At 53.0% G+C, this 18,648-nt stretch overlaps 1 protein-coding gene across 3 annotated transcripts in view; it reads right to left on the bottom strand.

The window, feature by feature from the left end:
* The window catches only part of TTC7B (tetratricopeptide repeat domain 7B), a 255,105-nt gene extending 244,661 nt beyond the window's left edge, over window positions 1-10,444 (bottom strand). The window contains exon 1 of one of the 3 annotated variants that reach the window (XM_020285594.2): window positions 10,252-10,444. In XM_020285594.2, coding sequence (XP_020141183.1) covers window positions 10,252-10,372 — 121 coding nt within the window. In that variant the 5' untranslated portion in view covers window positions 10,373-10,444. The remainder of the gene's footprint in view (window positions 1-10,251) is intronic. The other 2 variants (XM_020285596.2, XM_012773950.3) reach the window with 2 other exon arrangements.
* Between the last annotated feature and the right edge of the window lie 8,204 nt (window positions 10,445-18,648).

The raw sequence follows: 18,648 nt of genomic DNA, 5'->3' as shown, positions 1-18,648 counted from the left end.
GATCTGGGTGGGCCTGAGGAACTCCCCCGAGTGAGGCAGGATTTCTCCAGGTGTAATGCCAGGCAGAAAGAAGGCTGGACGCATCCGCGAATGTGGTGGGGCAGAGGCAGGCAGGGTCCCATAGGCCGTGGGGCCAGATGCCGGGGGGCCTCAGAGACCACTCTCCCAGGCCTCTGGGCACAGAACTGTGTGCAGAGTTGAATCCCTTGGCCTGCTGGGCCAGGGGAGGGAAAGTGGCATTTACTGCAGGTCCCTGGGCTTGGCACCCCCAGCATACCACCCTGCCGACTGGGCACTGCTTGAGGGCTAGCTAACTTGAGAGAAAACACTGCTTCTTGCTGGGCTTCGCACCTGTGAGGGCCAGAGAGGGCAGTTCCTCAAGGGAGCCAGGCCACACAGCAGATGGGGTGAGCCAGTCTGCATGTGCAGAGAGAAAGGGGGCGAGGCAGGACAGTGCAGGGGCCCAGAACCCCTCCAGGCAGGCTGCTCAGCAGCGTCCATCTCACTTCCACACAAGCCGCAGGGAGGGAAGGTCCCAGACATTTAGTCGGCTCTAACAACAATCCATCGGCCAGGACAGCGCAGGCAGACAGGGCCACACACAGCCACCCCACGGACACCGATGGTCTTAGATGTGGGACTGGGTCTCAGGCAGACACTCCTGGCCCTGAGCACAAGTGTGTGCAGTCCCTATGTCCCAGACCCTAGCAGAAGTGTGGGGGCTTGGGGATCACTGCACGGCCTGGGCGAAGTGGCTGGCACACAGTAGGTGTTCAGCAAGCGTGTGATAAGGAAATGAGTCCAAGTGAACTACTCAAGGATGGAGGCTAAGTTGTTCATTTAATAATTAACTGAGCAGCAACTGTATGCCAGACTCTGATACTGCTGCTTGGGAAATAGCAAGGAATAAAACCACCAAAAAAGTCCTGCCCTCCCGGGGCTGAGAGTCTAACAGTCACGTTCATCTCTGGGTCCCCACTACACACACAGGACCCCACATACAGCGCCGGGCTCACCGAGCGCTGAATGAGCAGCTGGAAGAAGACTGTGATGTCCATCAGCTGTGGGCTGAAGCCCGAGTTCTGCATTAGCTCATTCTCTGACCGGGCTAACACCGCTTGTCTTCAGCTTCAGGCCTTGGGCACAATTCAGCACAACAGGAAACCACCCACCCCGTGAGCCTTGTTACATTCACTATCACTGCTGCGGCCACTCCCTTCACCCCTGCCAGGAGCCGAGCAGCGGGACCCTTCTGCCCTCCTTCCACACACAGGACTCCTGACTCAGTGAGGCTGCCTTCAGATGGTGCTGGCGCCAGGAACTGCACTATCCAACGCCTCAAAATAGCCTTAGAGACAAAGAGTGAGGCTCAGAGAAGCTGGGTAACTCACCCAAGGCCAGGCAAGCAGGAAGTGTCAGAACCGGGATCCGAACCTGGGTCTACCAGGGCAAAGTCCTCTGCTTTCTTCTGCACCAGGTTCCTTTCTCCTCTGCTAAAATGCCTCCACCCACCTGACAGGTGAGCTGCTGGCCTGCTTGCCCAGGATGGAGGCCATTCCTAGGACTCAGGAATTTCAGTGCTAAAACCAGCAAAGTCTCAGGCCACCTGGGACATGTTGGTCACTCTAACGCCACCCTCCTGCCCACCTAGCACTCTGCCGGCCTTACCCATGGTCACGTAGGCCTCGGCCTTCCAGTAACCCAGCTGTACCCTGTGTATCTTGTAAGCAACACTGTCATTGCTGTCCTCAGGCTGCAGGGTCACACTCTGTCTCCCACCTGGACAATAATGTCTAAAGTCTGGTCCTGGAACTCGCTGTGTCATAGTCACCTAGGGCACTAGTTAACAACCCTGCTTCCTGCATCCCAACACTGCTCAGACCTACTGAAGCAGCAGCCTGGGCCCAGCCTGCGAATCTGAGTTGCTGACAAGCCCCCAGGTGACACTGCTGCCCAGAGTGTCAGTGACAGTCCTGAACTGTAAGCTCTCCCTGGCTGCTGCACTGCTAACTCTATTTCTTCTGATGCCCCTCTTACACCTGGGGTTGTGCCCTCACACAGTAGATGCTCAGTAAACAGTAACCACTGTGGTTCAGAGCAGGTGCTCCCACACCTGCTCAAACTGCCTTAGGCCCTGTTTAGAAATGTAGATTTCCAGCTGCTACCTTGGGCTAAGAGAACTGCCACCCTCAGAGGAGATGTCTGGGAATCTACAATGTCCAGGGTCCCTTAGTTCGGTGCTACTCAAAGTGTGCCAAGCACTGGCCGTGCTGGCATTTGGGAGCCAAAGACTGCAGAACCCTGGCCCCACCCCAGACCTGCTGCATGAGCACCTCTGGGAGTGGGGCTCTGCCAGCAGGATTCTATATCACAAGCCCTAAGTGATTCTTTGATCCAACCAGTTTAGAAAAACATTAGTGTAGGAGAAGAATAATGGAACTAGTCAGAAGTGGGCTAGAATCCAGCTCAATTAACAGCTCTGAGCCTCAGTCTACTCATCCCCTGAATGAGAATTAAAACCCCTGACCTCGTTCGGATGTTGTGATGATTAACTGGGATCCATGTAAAAGTTCAGGCCCAGAATCTGGCACACACAAGCTGCCCAAGAAATGCTGTTCACTCTTCTTCCCTACTGGCACTTGTTTTAACACCCATGAAGTCAAGATAACTAAGGTTTCAGAGGATCAAGAGATGTGCACAAGGTCACTTGAAGGGCAAATGCATGAGGATTCTGACTCCAGGCATGGTGGACTTCTGAAAGAGCCCAAACAGGTCTGCTCTGAATAGTTCTGGCGCTGCCACCACCCGCCACACTTGATGAGCAAGGACAGACAAACCCCAAGGGAGATAAGGCTGTCGCCATCCACTAGGTTTCCTGTGGCTGTGGCTGTTCTTCATATTTTATACAGCACCCAAATGCCAAACACCACTCATCCTTGTCTTGGTGGCTGAAGGGGACACTTTGGAGAGGTCTCAGAAAAACCTATTCCCTCGTCCTGGGCTTCTCAGATAAAAAACACTGGATTTCATGCATATCAAAGGCCTAAAGCCCTCCACCACCTGCCTAGCATAAGGTCACTCAGAGGGGCAGGAGGGACAGGAATCCACCCATGGGAGTCCAGTGTGAATTAGGAGCAAAGGCGATTCCCCAGAACCCAAGGCAAGGCTGGCCAGGCAGCTGGGGTGCAGGGCATGCTCTGGGAAAGTGAGGAGGTGTACCAATTAGAACGCCTTCAGCAGCAAGGAATGACCAAACACCAGACTCAGTGTGGCTTCAACAGGAAGGAATTTATTATCTCATATAATAGGAAGTCCAGACAAGGGCTGCTCCAGGCCCGATGCCATCAGCAGCTCAGCCATGTGATCAAGGGTCATATTCTTCTTGTCTCTGAACTCCTACCCTCTGGAGTCAGCCTCACTCTGGGGCCAGGTGCCCTCATGGCCACAAAATGGCCACAACTCCAGGCCTCAAGGGGAAGAAGAGAGACAACTTCTTCCCTTTTAAGCATGTATGTCCTTCTTAAGCATGAGAAAATCTTGACCAGAAGCTCTGTCCACCCCCACCAAGCAAACGCTCCCTGATGTCTCACTAGCGAGAACTAAGTACATTCTCATGCCTCAACCAATCACAGGCAAGGAGTGGACCTGCTGGGACCACGGTCACCTACAATGAAGCACATGGCCCATGGGAGGGCTGACTGGGCTCAATCAGGAGGGAGGTAAACAAGGGGCAGTGGAGAATGCTGGATTGATAACCAGGGATCATCTGGCTGGCCCAGACTCACATGACCCCACCAGATCCCAAAGCAAACACCAGCTTTTGCGTGACACTACTCCTCCAGGGCAGAGTCATCTCTGGTAATTTGGTCCTCACTTCCATTTTGGGTACCCTCGGCCTCACCTCCACAGGCCTGTTCCAAATGCTCAGGGGCCTTGGCTCATGATAGTCTGTGCCCAATTCAACACAGCACATGCTATGAGCCTGACTCTGTGATATGGGGCCAGAAAAGTAGAACCACGGCTGTTGGCCCTCTAGAAGCTGACCATTTGGTGAGGAGACAAGGCACCACCAAGACAGGCGGTGTAGGGGAGGGAAACAGCCCTGAGCTGGGAGATGAGAGATGGTAACACTCCCGCCACCAGCGGACAACTTCACGCAGGCACTGTGCTAAGAAACCCTTTTAGGTATTTTGGGTTTTTTCTTCATTTGGTCCTTGCAACTGCCCTACAAGTTTGACATTATTATTATAGGTTCAAAATACCTTATCTGTAATTATGAAATGCAGAACTCTCTAAACACCGAAAGTTGATATTTGATTTTACTCATTTACTGGGCAGCAAAATCTCCACTGAACTAATGTGAGACTATTTATATAGTCTATTTATCCCTTTTGCAGTCACTGCTCTTATGTTTTGATGTAGAAATACTCACATGTTTTACAACGAAGTGCTGCCCCAGACCCAATTGGGAGTGTCACATAATGTCCAGTATGTACCATGTTCTCAAAAATTCTGCATTCTGAAACATGTCTGGCTCCGAGGGCTTCAGAAATAAGGTTTTGGATGTGTGTCACCACTCTATAAAGGAGGCTTTGTAGGGTGAAGTTACCCTCTTAGTCAGGAAGCAGCAGAGCCATGCTTTAAACTCAAGCAACTGAACACTGGGGCCCGAGCTCTTATCTACCCTGCTTGCTTCTGCCACTCACTGGCTGGTGGCCTTAAGGAAGACACCTCCTTCTCTGGGACTATTTCCTCATCTGTAAGAGGCTGGACTAGATCAATGGGTTTCAAAGTTTTTTGTTTTAAGTATATTAGCCCTTCCTTCAAAGGAAACCTTAAGGAAAGGTGTGACTGCTTCCGTGAGTGAGGCCTGCCCTCCCCACCATCAGGCTCCTAAAGTACGTTCCCCAAGGGGTTCCTCGACATCAGTTTAAAAACTGCAATACATGATCTCTAAGGTCTTCTTTGGTTCTAACATTGTATTGCTATCTTCTCTGAGAAAAACAGCCTTTTCTGTGAAGGAAGGACAGCTGGGAGGAACTTGAACCAGACCTTGATAGATAGGCAGGCTTTTGATTTGCAGAGAGGATTCCAGAGTCAAATAATGTGAGCAAAGGTGGGAAGACAAGAAGCAAGGTGTGTAGAAGAGTGCAAACTAGCCAAGGGGTGTGGGGGGAAGAGGGCTGCGCACCAGGGTGATGGGAGGGCATGCTGGAAAGGCTGGCCCGAGCAAGCAGGTCAATGCCAGGAAGTGCTCTCCCGACTCAGTGCCTGAAAATTCCCCCAAGCATGAGGCCAGGGGAAGAGTTGAGCAGTCCCAGCCCCACTTCACACAGCCATGAGACGTCAATGTCCTGTTCTGAGGACCATGACCACAAGCCCCAATGCCTAGCTCGGCACCATCAACCCATCACTGTCAAAAAGGTGAATCTTTTTAATCCAAAACTCAGGACATGCGGTCTGCCACCAAGGTGTGTCCTTCAAAGAACAAGGCAGAGCATTTCAAAGCAGGATGGGTAGCCTCAGAAGGCTAGGATGGAGGGTCCCCGGAGGTCTCACTGGTGTCCTTCCCTGCCTTCTGGGAGCAGTTTGACTCCTCGGGGTCTGTGGCGCCCCAGGCATGCCCAAAGAAGCCATCCCCATACAACAGGGCCACCTCTACCCCTCAGCAGAGACTCTCAGTTAAACCTCAGCCTTGTTTCCAGAGGAGACCCTCAGGCCAGCCAGGGAGGCCCCCAGTCCACCACTGACAGATCCCCCTTGGGGGAAGGCTACAAAGGAATGAGTGCGTCCAGCGGCCCAGGCTGCCCCCGAAAGCGGGAAGGCACATCCCATATGTGCCCTGTCTTCAAACAACACGAATGGCAGCTACTGGCAAAGGCAAGAGCTTCACTCCCACCTAATGGTCCAAATACATTTGGGAACCAAACCTTGCCCCAGAAATATCCTTTGTTTCAGACACCATTCCCCTACCTACTCGTCTCCAAGAGGTAATTAAAATGTCTCGAAATATTATCGAATCAGACAGACGATGATCCCCTAAGGGAGAAGCGACCATGTGGGGCCTAATCTTTCTAAGTGAGCTCCGCAACTGAGCTCGCCTAAGAAGCTTAGCAGACGGGGAAGGAGCCGGCACTGCCTGGGCAAAGGAAGCGGCTGTCTGTTGGGGCAGGCCCGGCCTCTCAGAGGCCTGTTTCTCTCACTGAAATACGGGGAGTCTTGACCAGGCACTAGCTCAGCTGTGTCGCGTCTAGGTCCCTCACTTTCTTTTTCACTGCCAGGAGACAGCCAGGACTCGGCCTGCCTTGCCCAGGGTTACACTGAGTCAACTGAGAGAATAACACCGGTATTTACACCAAGGCTGACATGGATCAGCCCGCTGGATCTGCAGAACCGCCTTCACGGAGTGAGCAGTGAGGAAGGGCGGGCTCGGAGAGCCAGCCACAGGTAACTCCAAATTTAAAACCAGGTGCCAGATCACTGCACTTTCACACACATCAGTGACCTCACCCTTGGGAGGCTGGAGGGTGACATTGCAGGGAAAGAGAGAGCAGCTGGGACTGTCCTGCCAGGGCCAGGACTGGCCCGTCAGCCAACAGGAAGCCAGCGTGAGGTTCTCCATCTTCACCCCTGAGTTCTCCAGCAGCAGCCTCAGCTCCAGCCCAGGGCGCCTCAGGCCTCCCAGTGCCCACGAAGCCCCAGACGCCTTGCTAAGATGCAGAGTCTGACTGCGCAAGTCAGGGGACAGGGATGCCCAGGAGTCTGCACTTCTGCCATGTTCCCAGGTGATAGCCACACTGCTGATCCCTGGACCACACTCCAGGCAGTAGCAGCCTAGACTCCAGTGGGACCTTCCCCCATGCTCCTAACTTACGGGATCATTCTCTTGCTGAGACTCACCAGGGTCAGGCACAGAGATAGCTACCACAGTTTAGTTTTCTGAGATGGCCCGATTAAAATGGTGACTGCAATGGGGTGTGAGGCAGAAGTCAGATTTCTGGGCTCAGTTTTCAACTTGGCATTTGCACTTTTCTTCCTTATCCACCTCTTGGCAAAATGTCTAAACCAATATAATTCAAAGGTGTCAGGCTGAAGGAGCAGGCTCTGAAAATGTTCACTGTTGAGAGTCCTTAATGGCTGCCGGGTGGGGAAGCCCACGGGTTCCTGTGCTCGAACTCTCCCGCGGCCCCCATCTCCCCCAGAGAAAGGCCAAAGCTTTAACTATGGCCTACGAGGCCCTGCGGGATCTGGCCCCACCACTCCTCTGTCCTTGAAGTCCCTTCCCTAGAACTTGCTTCTCCACCACCTTAGTTCTTATCTCAGACTCTTCCTCCTCAGTGAGACCTTCCAGGGTCACCCTATTCATCCCCACCCCCGCCACTCCCAAAGCACCTGTCCCTTTCATTTTATTCCTCTTACAGCACTGACCACCATCTGACATCCCGTGAGCTTCAATTAGCGATTTTACTTATTATCTGTCTCCCTACCCCTTCCCTACTATTAAATATAACAGAATGTGGATTTCATAAGGGCTGGGGTTTTTGTCATTTTTGTCTGTTTTGTTCACTGGTATATTCCCAGTGCCTAAAACAGTGGCTAACACACAGCAGGTACTCAATATTTATGGAATGAATAAATAAGTGAATAAGGTGTCAGGCTCTGTGGCTAGTCCTGGGAGATATTAGCTCCTTTAATCCTCATAACCCCTGTAAAGTAAGTCTTTTAATCCCTATTCTAAAACGAGGAAACTGAGGCTCAGAATAGTTAAGCAATTTGGCCAAGGTCATAAGAATCAGGCTCCAGTCCAGCTGGTTCCAAAGACTGTGCTCTTTTCTGCCTTAGTATGATAAACATGACATTAACTTGCTTTCCTTATTCTAAGTAGCAAATGCTTTAACTTCAGGATTTTGCAAAAACTGCACAGAACTTGAACTAGTGCACCCAATAGGGCCTAAAGGGGAGCTGGTGCCCCCCCAAAGCCAGGAAGAAATGCCACTACCAGCCCAAGGGAACCATCATTAGCCCAAGGAAGGGGAGGACCCTCCTTCAAACACTTCTCTGAATGTTAAGGAAAGCCACAATAATTCTGGTTTTGTTTCATCTTTTTTTGGCTTTATTATTTTTTATCTTCCTAAGCAATCTCCCTGACCTTTTCAAGTCTGGGTGACCTTTTGCCATCAAAAGCCACTGCTCACCATGTGAGTCTCCAGGACAAAAATCTATCTCCTTAGCTTCCCAAAACCAAACTTGCATATACACCCATGGATCACAGTGCCCTGCAAACCCCACCTGCCCAAGCGCCATTCGTGACTACAGCTTAGGCCACAGCGACCAGGCCCAGGGAAGAGGGCCGAGCCTTGTGGAGGACCTGAAAGGTGAGTAAGATGGGCCCAATCCACCAAAAGCTCACCTACCCTCTCATTCCAGGGACTACCATAGCTTGAATCCTCCCTCATCTGCCTGTCATTTTCAATCACATTAACTTGTCTGTTTGCTTTAAATCAGTTCTCACTATCTAAAGCTAACCTGCTTATTTATTCCATATTTGCTTATCATCTGTCTCCTCCTCAGAGGAGGGTAAGTGCATGAGGGTAGGAACTTGGTCAGTTCTGTGACTGGCACAGGTGGGCACACAAATATTGGTTGAATGAATGACCTAAGAGAACAGGAAACAAGTGGATTCACAAGGGAAAAAACAGGAGGCTCACAAAGGACCCATTTAATCTTAACATCAACCTGCACAAAAGGTATCATTATGCCCACACACCTGGTAAGTGACAAAGTAGACCCAGGATTGTCCAACTCTGAGAAGAAAAGAGAAAATGCTGCAGGTAAGCAGAGAAGCAAGAGGACAAGCAGGTGAGCCATACAGGGAGGGCAAGGGCAAGCAGTCTTTAGGGCCCAGGGGACTGAACATTTCCTCAAATGCTATCTTAACTAAGAAGAATCAACATTTTCCACCAAGCTGAGCCCAGGGAGGGTCTTCGCCCCTGGCACTATTATGGCACCTGTATGCACCCAGAAAATACTTGACCAGCCCAAGAAACCATAGTTGAGAGTGCACAAAACCAAGTTCTTATTTCAAGGCACTAACACTACCAGATACAAACATAAACCATCCTTGATGAGGACATGTGACATTCCTCTTGCTTTCTAGGTAGTTTGAAGTAAGAAGGTTGAAAATAGTGCAAATGTCCTTTCTTAGAGCATTCATTCATTCCCTCTTTCATTCATTTGTTCAACCAGCGTGTGCTCACCCAGTCCCGGGAAGCCAAAAATGAAATAAGACAAAAACCTCTGCCCTCTCACCACTGTACTGGTGCCAGCACTTTGGCAGGTACTAAAAGACAAGCAAATATTAAAGATACTTGCTTCCAAAACAAATAAGGCCACGTGGAGCTGTGCACTGGAATGGCATTCTAGATGCAGTTTTGATTTGACTGGGTACGGGAACTAATTCAAAGGGGTCATGGGCCAACTGCAGGCACCAGGCTCCTACTCAGAGGCTCCTTCAGACCCCCTCCTCCTCTGGGCCAGACCCCACACACAGCCAACTCCATTTCCCAACATTCTTCAATCATATTCCCACCTCTCTCCACAATACTCCCCCTCCTGACTCTCCTGACTCTACTTCCCCTGTATTCCCAATCTCTACCTCTCTAGGTCTGCAGCTTTTGACACGTTACTCTCTCAACACACATCCCAACCGGCCTTCCACCACCACCCCCGCACGCCCCAGGCCTGAGCCTCCACCGGGAGCCCCCTGAACAACATATGTTTACAAACCATGTTTCCCAGGGGTCTCTGTTCAACACCCACATTCGCGGGACCCCCATAAATACATCCTGATTTTCCCCGAGTGCACCATACACACACTCTGGACTGCCCCTACACTCACACTCATGTCCTGAAGGAGTCCCCCCATCACCTCCAACTTCTTAGAAGCCCAAGGCCGGCCCCTGACCTCCTTGAGCCCCCGTGTGCCCCGGACTCCACAGAAGCCCGCCCTGCACGCTGGAACCCAGGGCCGCCGGCACAGCCCCTCGCGCCCTCTCGGCCCCACACCGCGTGACTCCGGGGCACCCCGCGCTCCGCCAGGCCTGGCCCCGCGCACATCCCCTGGGCCGCGGCGCCCTGGCGGCCCGGCCGCGCCCCTGCCCGCGCCCCTGCCCGCGCCCCGCCGCGCCTCGGGGGGCCCGTTCCCGCGGAGGCCGCGTGCCCCCCGCAGCCCAGCCCGCGCCCGGCGCGTACCGTTGGCGATGAGCTTGGCCGACAGCTGCTTGACGAGCTCGGGGATCCGCTCCCACTGGCACTCGGAGCGGCAGCGCTCGATCTCCGTCTCCAGCCGCGAGCCCGCCTTCTTGGTCGCCATCGCGGCCTGGCCGGGCCCCGCCGGCCCGCCCGCCCTCCCGCAGGCCCCGCAGGCCCCGCCGCCGCCGCGGCGCCCCCTCGCTGCCTCCCGCCGCCGCCGCCGCGGGCTCGGGCTCGGGCTCCCGGCTCCGCGGCGTAACGGGAGCGCCGGCCGGGGAAGGGGCGGGGAGGCGGGCGGCGGCGGCGGGCGCGGAGGGGCCCCGGGCGCCGCGAGGAGCGGCCCCTGCCGGCCAGGGCCGGAGCCGCAGCGCGGCCGGGGCCGGGGCCCAGGCCCGGGCAGGGGCGCGGGGAGGCGCGAGGAAGGGCGGGGTGGCTGCGGAGGCCAGGGAGAGGGACTGGGGGTGTCGGGGGCCCGGGTGGAGACCTGAGGGGGATGGAAGGGGGGTGTGGTGGGGGAGGGGACACGTGAAGAAGGGCGAGGGGCTTGGAGGGGTCGGGGCAGGATGGGGGGAGGGAGAAGAAAAGGGCCAGGAAGAGGAGAGTTCGAAAGGAGGCCAGGGAGAGGCTGAGTGTGTTGGACCTTCAGGAGTAGGGCCAAGCTAGGGCAGCCACCTGGGGAAGGTCACCAGCCAGTCAGGACTAGTGGGCTAGTGGATGAAGGGGACCTGCCTGAGCTCGCCCTGCCATCTCAGTTGCCTGTGATTCCTTCTGGGCCCTGGGCTCTGGGCGCCGGTTGGCCTGTGCCCCTTAGCAGGCTCCCCTCTGGCCCAGCAGCCTTAGCACCCACCCAGCCAGAGGAGGGTGGAGACATCACAGCACCTGCCAGGGGTTCCATAAATGTCTGTCTGCACTGAGCTAGGCAAGGACTGCTACCCGCTCAGATGCCAGCTCCCTTGACCTCCAAGGAGAATACAAAGTCACCAGTGGGGTTTCCTGTCTTGGCCTAGAGCTAGGGGCAAATGTCAAGCTGTGCATTCTTACAGTTATTCAACAACTATACAGTGATTGACCACTACGTATTAGGCACTGTTTTAGGTGCTGGGAATACAGTCGTTAAATACAAAGACAAAATTTCTGCTTTGGTGGAGCTTACATTCCAGATGGGCATAAATAAGCAAAACAAAGTAGTAAATTAGAAGATTAAAAATGGCTATTTGAAGAAACAGGACAGGGTCCAGTGAGGAGAGTACAGAGTTGAGGAGTTGGGGGTGTTGCAATTTTAAACAAGATGGTCGGGGGTGGCCTTGCTGAGGTGACATCTGACAAAGACTTGAAGAAGGTGATAGAGAGCCACGAGGATATCTCTGGGAGAGGAGCTTTCCAGGCAGAGGAACAGCAAGTGCAAAGGCCCAGGGGTTAGAGCAATTTGGCGAGTTGCAGAAACAGCAAAGAGGCCAGCTGAGTGGCTGGAGTGAGGGGGGACAAAGCAGGAGATGAGCTCAGAGAGGCGGGGTGGGGGTTACAGTTCACATAGTGCCTAGTGGGCCATAATGAGATTTTCACTTTTACTCTAGGGAGATAGGGCATCCATGCAGGGCTTTTAACAGAAGAGTGGCACGATCTGACCTACATTTCAGGACTATATCTGTGGTTACAGTGTTGAGAATACTGCCCAGGAGATAGCTGTGGTGGTTGCTAGGGTGTTGGATTCTGGACCTTGCATTTGAGATTAAATCTGTCAGTCTGGAATGGCATGTAGCCCATCACCATGAGGAGGCACTAAGTGTCACCATCATCCCCTCCAGGTGTACCTTATCCCAGCTTTCCAAGGGCTCTCACATGCGGGTTCATCTCCCATCCCCTCCACAGCCCTGGGGTTTGTAAAGAACAGACACTGTGGGCCTCAGCTTGCCAATGAGGAAGCTGAAACTCAGACGCTAAGAGATGTGAGGAGGGCAGATGAGGAGATGCTTTCTGACATGACCAGCGTAACTTTCAGGCACCCCAAGGACCTCTGAGGTGATGAAGTTGAGCTGATGGGCCTCAGACACTGTGGACAGCCCCAGGAAAGGGGAAATACAGTCTCAACAGGGGACCCTTTGGTTCCCTGGTCCCTTTGCTTCCGCCAAGAGGGAACAGGAAGGGAAGAAGAAGGAAATCTCCACAGGAGATATTTCCCCTCCCCACACAACTCTTATATTCTCCTCCCAGCTCCAGCAAGAGATCTGGTCTCTCCAGATGTTTGCCTGGAATGTTCTCCCTCTGGTTCAGGAGGCAAATTCCTGAGGCGTTCTTTCAGACACAGGCTGAAGGTCGCTGAGAAGCCTTGCTCAACATCTGAGGGATCCTTCATGACAGCTCTTGCTATTTCCCTCTGTGAAGGAACGCTGTCATAGTGACTAACTAACGTTCATACTGCCTTAGTCGCCACACTGTAAGGTAAACTATTAGGGTCCATCTGTCTGCCTCTCTGACAGCTGATAAACTGTCTTCATAAGGGCAGGGTGCTGCGGGGGCACCGGGGCAGTGGCATTTCGCCTCTCTATACCCCACCCCTTGGCTGTAATACCTGCTCCACAGAGTTGGTTGAGAATGAATGAGGAAACACAGGTAGAGCACACAGAGTTAGTACACAGAGTGTACTACATGGAGTGTACCCCGTGTTAGTACACGGAGAGAGTGCAATACGTGTGAGCTGCATCTCTGTACCCTGTGCGCCCAGCATAGGGCCTGGCACGGGGTAGGAGCTTGTATGGATGAATGAACAAGGCTGGAGAGCTCCAAGGTCCAGAATCAGCCTGCTCTTCCTTAGGATTTAGTGCCACGGTCATAAATATACGTGACTATATTCCAGGCCTCTACCTTGGAAGCAGCCAGCGCCCACCACAGTATTATTCCAGCCATTTGCTCGAGTGCTGAGGGGTTGGGAGCAGAGGCTGACAAACACTGTCTGTCTGACCCAGGAGAGAAAGAACCTTCTGGGCCTTCCCTGTGCAGAGCCTAAGAGCCAGGCCCTGCGACCTCTGGATTCTTTCCCACCTCTGTGATATTTTGGTCCTCACCCATTGCTCAAGCTGCTGTGGCAGCTGCCACAACCACCCTAGAGAGGTACAAGTGATCATACAAGGAGAGAGTCCCCAGATGGTTTTCCAGGTGAATTTACTGCAGGTGGCACTCAGGTAAATTCAGGAGTTAAGAAGTCATTCATTCTAAGAATAGTAATTAAAGCCACCATCTTTTTCTTCAGGCATTCAGGTATTACAGGTTTGACGAGGATGTGAAAACTCACAGCCTATAGGCCCGATCCAGCCTGGAGGCCTGGCAGTGCCTGGCAATAAAGAAGCCAAGGGGAGGATGGCTAGGAAGGAAGCCTGTCTCCAGGCTAGTTCCTGGAGGGTTGCCAGGAGCAGTGGCGATGGCCTGAAGCCTCTTTGCCAGAAACCCACGTGATTCCGCCACTTCCTTGAGGTCTCTGCCCTGAGGTCACATCCTCAGAGAGGCCTTCCCCCTACCACCCTACCCAAACTCATTCCTTTCGCCCCATCCCTTTACTCTGCTATAGTTTTCTTCTTGTCACCCCTGATCTAGAGTTACTCACTTAGCATGTGTCAACTGTCTCCCCTCACTAGAAGGTAAGCTCCAGGAGGGCAGGGGTTTTGTGTGGTTTTGTTCACTGCTGCAGCCCCAGCCCTGGGAACCGTGCCTGGCACATGGTAAGTGCTCTGTCCATATGTGTGGAATGAATGAATAAGTAGGTGGAAGGTGGTGAGGCTGGATTTGGACAGGTGCAACCCAGTGGGCAGCCCCCCAGTGAAATAGGAATTGATTTGCTGAAGCCAATGGTTCGGGTTTAAGGGGAAGACAGAAATCCGGAAATAGGAAACACAAGGGGCCTGAGTGTGCTAACAGAGAGAAAGGCACTTCTAACCTTTGACCTCATCCTGCTGGGGCAGCAGCCGTGTCATCTCCAGCAGAAGCCAGGGACCCAGGGACGTGCTTCGGAGCCCCAGGAGGTGTGAGCCATCAGCAGCTGGTGCTGTGGGCGGTCGCTGCAGCAATGCTTGTGGGGAACCTGGAAGCATGCCACAGCTTGCAGGCCCGGGGCGTGAGTAATGATAGCTGCAGTGCCTTCGGCTGGCTTTTAATTACATAATATTTGATACATACCAAAATACACAGAATCGAGGGGCACCTTCATAATAAAATTATAAGATGAACACCAGTGAAACTACTGACTATCCCAGAGTCAACTATTAATACATCTTGATTTTTGTGTTTATTACACCCTTGCTTTGCTTTTTAACTAGTTTTGTCACTAACCTTTCTTTCTGCCACTCCTTATAATATGGGTATAATATGTAACCTTATATATGTTGTTTGGTTTTGCTTGTTTTTGAGCTTTCTAAAAATGGTGTCATGCTCTGCAACCTGCTTTTTCGTTATGTTCCTGAATTCATCCTTGATGTTGCACAGAGTCGTGATTTCTTCTCTTCTCTGATGTGTAATATTCCATGGCGTGCCTGTGCCACACTAGAATTGTACCTCTTCCAGGTTTATCAAACCTCCAGTGCCCAGGTTTGCTTTTATGAGCAAGGTTCTTGTTCATAAATGCTGCATCAGTGCTGTTGTTTCGAGCAGGGTTTCTGAGGATGGATTCAGAAGGGCTCTGTGCCCCGCCCCATTGAAGTTTCCTTGTGGGGGCCCAGGGCAGGGGGTCTCCTGACTTTCTTCCCAAGGGCCTGGAGCCATGATTCCCATTGCAGGCACCAGTGGGAAACTTGTTGGGAAACTCTGCGGCAGGCACCGAAGCTGATGCTTGTAATTTATCATGCCATCGGAGAGGGACAGCCAGATGGAGGAGGCCAGCTGGCTGCTCAGGGTAGGTCTGGGGCTGGCATGACACAGGTGTGGAAACCCTGGTCTAAGAGTGCCCTTCAGCTTTGCAAGCCTAGAAATAACATCAGTGTTTCAGCGTGCTCTGCCTAGTTCCACTGGTAAAGCCCACCAAAGACTACTGTTTAAACCCCATGCTGACTCTGATTTACAATGAAAGCCACCTCCCAGTATCCCATACCGGGGAGACCCCATCGCCAGAGCCAGGATGCGTGCAAAGCTCAGGTCATCCTTAGGAGGTTGCATGGCAGGCATGGACTGAGAACCAGAGAGGGGAAAGTCTCAGGAAGGTCAATGTCCAGCCCTAGAAAAGCTCAGTGAGTCGTCTTGGTCCCACTGCTCAGCCACCTCTCTAAGGTTGAGAATACCCATATGTCCCATGTCTGTGTCCCTGCCGAGAATGAGGCTGGACCAGCTCTGTCAATTGTCACCTCTCATCTCCATCCAGACCAGCTTTTCATGGGCTTTGGACACCATAACAATCAAGCTGATTCTGGTTTAAAGCCTGTGTAATAGGATTCCTCATGGAATAGGAATCTTCATGAATGTTTTTCTCACAGAGTTCAGTGGATACTTCCCTGTGACTCTATACACCACCTGCCCTATCTTCTCCCAGAAAAGGCAAAGAGTGGGCTTTTGATAAAATACCCACCTACATCAAAGTAAAGGTCAGAAACCATTCCGATACAGGGGAGAACACTGTACGTGCCACCAGGGAGGAGACTTTCTAAGAGTGAGACCGAACTGATTCCCGAGCTTCTTAGCAGACAGGCACAGAAGAAAACACAGGGAGTGGTTTGATTTGAATGATGCAATTGATTCACACATCTGGAGTTTTAAACAGAAATCAGGAACTGGGCAGGCGAAAAGGTTGTTCCTAGGGAATTGTATTAGCAAACAATTTTGAAGTTTTCACTTCAAACCCATTACTACTAAAAAAGAAGCTAATTCTCATTTTGTGTGAAGCAACCTCATAAACGCAGAATCCGCCTCTGTTAGGAATTGTGAGTGGTCTTCCCCTGCACAAGGCCACTGGCATGCAAGGTTTGCACCATTCAGCAAACATGTACTGAGCAATGACTGTATGCCAGACACAGTGTTAGGCACTGGGGATACAACATTGTATGGGGTATGATCCCATCTTCCAGGGACTCACACTCCACTGGGGGCAAGATGTGAACAGCAGCTCTGCTGCTGGACTCAGGAGTGCCAGGACTACCTGTGAGGGGTGCTCCAGGAAGCCTTCTTGGAGGAGGTTAACCCTGAGCCAGGCCTTCAAAAAGGATTTCAGGTCTAGTCTGCTCGCCAGCTTTCACCCTCTGACAGGAGGGTCCTGCGTTTTCAAACACCGTGGACTCAAAATAGGGCCATGGCATTCAGACATATTCGATCCCAGATCACCTCGGTTGTCAGATGAGAAAAACCCCACGGCTCGGTCTCCTTTCCTGTGGCAAAGCACCTGCTGGTCGGAAGGTTTGGGGATGAAGGTTCATCTGAGCTGCCAACCAAACCCATCTGCTTGTTTTCTCACTCCCAAATCAAGCAGGCTGACTGGGGGACCTTTCCCTGGGACCAGCGGGCCATTCTGTTCCTTCCCACGGTTAGGAGTCATCACTGCGTAAGAAGAAGGGTGTCCCGTCCTTCCAGTGTGCTCATTTGTAAAATGAGAGTGCTGGTCCAGGAGGTCCTGGGCTCCGTCCACGGTTCTGTCCTGGCGAAATGAAAGCGGCTGGGGTGCGAAGAGACCCGGGTTATCCTGCATTGCTGTGGGTTCCCCCACCAAGCCGGGGTGGGGCCTGGACTGCGATTCCTGTTGTGAGCTCTCAGGCAGCAGATTAAAAAATAATAATAGTAAAATTAAAAGTCGTGTGACAACGAGCTTGGAGTGAGGAGACCTGGGTTTGATTTCCATGCCTGTAACCCACCCGCTGTGTGACCTTGTGAGAGTCGGGAGGTGCCCCCTCCCTGGGCGTGGCAGGTGATAGATTCCCAGGTTGAATGTGGGAGGAGATAGATGATCGCTAGCATTCCGCAGTAAGGTCGGGCTTGGGAAGTTCATCCATTGAGAAACAAGAGAAAACTCATTAAAATACAAGGTTAAAATAAGCGGGAAGGTAAAAGTGTGGTCCGTCAGGTGCTTATGGAAGGAATGGGGAAGAAGGCCACCAGCTACATCCCGGGAACGCGGCTGTCAACGGGTCAGCGCGGAGACCAGCGCCTCGGCTGGTTGGAAGGAACACTGAGTTGCTCCGTCAGAAAGCAGACTTTTCCCTCGGAGGTGTCTGTGGTCCGCAGAGAAGCCCTTCGAGGCTCGCAGACCTGGCTAACCCCACCTGCCTTCAGCCCAGCGGGCCGGCGCCGCGCAGCTCCCGGGGCGCCAACGGAACCAGCGGATCAGGCGCGGCGGCAGCAGCCAATGAGGGAGCCCCCTGATGAGGTCATGGCGCTCCTCGGCGCTTCATTGGCGGATGCTCGGCGGGCGGGGCCCGGGCTGGGAGCGCGAGTCCCCAAGCCCCGCCCAGCGTTCCCTAAGCCAGGCCCCCCCCCCCCCCCCCCCCCCCCCCCCCCCCCCCCCCGGCGTCGCGGCGTGTCAGGCCCCGGCTCCTCCTGCAGGGAGGAGGGAAAGCGTCCAGAAAAAGGAGCTCCTGCCCACCCCAGGGGCTGGGAGCCCTTATCTTCTTTGGTGAAAGTGGAGGGTTGTTTTGTTTCCATTCCAAACACGCTGATTATCCACGTTGCCCGTATAAGGACACTGAGAAGACGACCATTGGCTGGTCGCCTTTTATTTCCCCAAGGTGACTCTCCCCTGCTTGTTGGGAGCACCCAACACCAGCTTTGTTTTACAGACAAGGGAAATGAGACCCAAGTGACCTACCCGGGTTGTGTGGGACAGTGGGGACAGGGAACTAAGCTCTCAGACCACTGCCACCTGCTCTGGGCGTTACCAGCGAGTGAGCCTCCTCGGTCCTTGTATTTGGAGACAAAGAATTGATGCCAAACACCAAAGTAGAGAAGCATAAGCAGAAGGTTTTATTTAGCAAACCCACTCCCCAAAGCGAGCAGGGGGATAGTACACTCCCAAGGGGTCAGAGCTGACAGTGGCCTTGGGGTCCTGTTAGGTTTCTCTTTTTCTTCCCTCTCTCCTGCACTGTTGTCCCCAAAGCCAATTAGAATGTCGCCTCCTCCCTTCTCTGGGACAGGGATGTTTTTTACTTGCTCAGACCTGGATGTGTCATGGCTTCCAAAGCCCATGGTGGGGGGTGGTAATAATTTATGGTAATGATGGTGTAAGGAAGTCAGAGTCACTTGAGGACACTCTTGCCCTCCCTCTGTGCAGGTGCCTCCTGCGGGGCTTTCCCCAAACCAGAGCAAGGAAGGTGTTTCTGTAATGGTTACAATAGCAGCTTGACCATAGCTTTTGTTCTCATTGATCGTGACCCTAATTTTGTTCCTACCATTCCGCCCCACTTGTGTTCCCTATTCTGATCTCCTGCCTCACAGGGA

The sequence above is a fragment of the Microcebus murinus genome, chromosome 6 (assembly GCF_040939455.1).
Source record: "Microcebus murinus isolate Inina chromosome 6, M.murinus_Inina_mat1.0, whole genome shotgun sequence".
NCBI classification, from domain to species: Eukaryota; Metazoa; Chordata; class Mammalia; order Primates; family Cheirogaleidae; genus Microcebus; species Microcebus murinus.
Note: the sequence above shows the minus strand (reverse complement) of the source record. Positions and strands in the feature narration are given on the sequence as shown.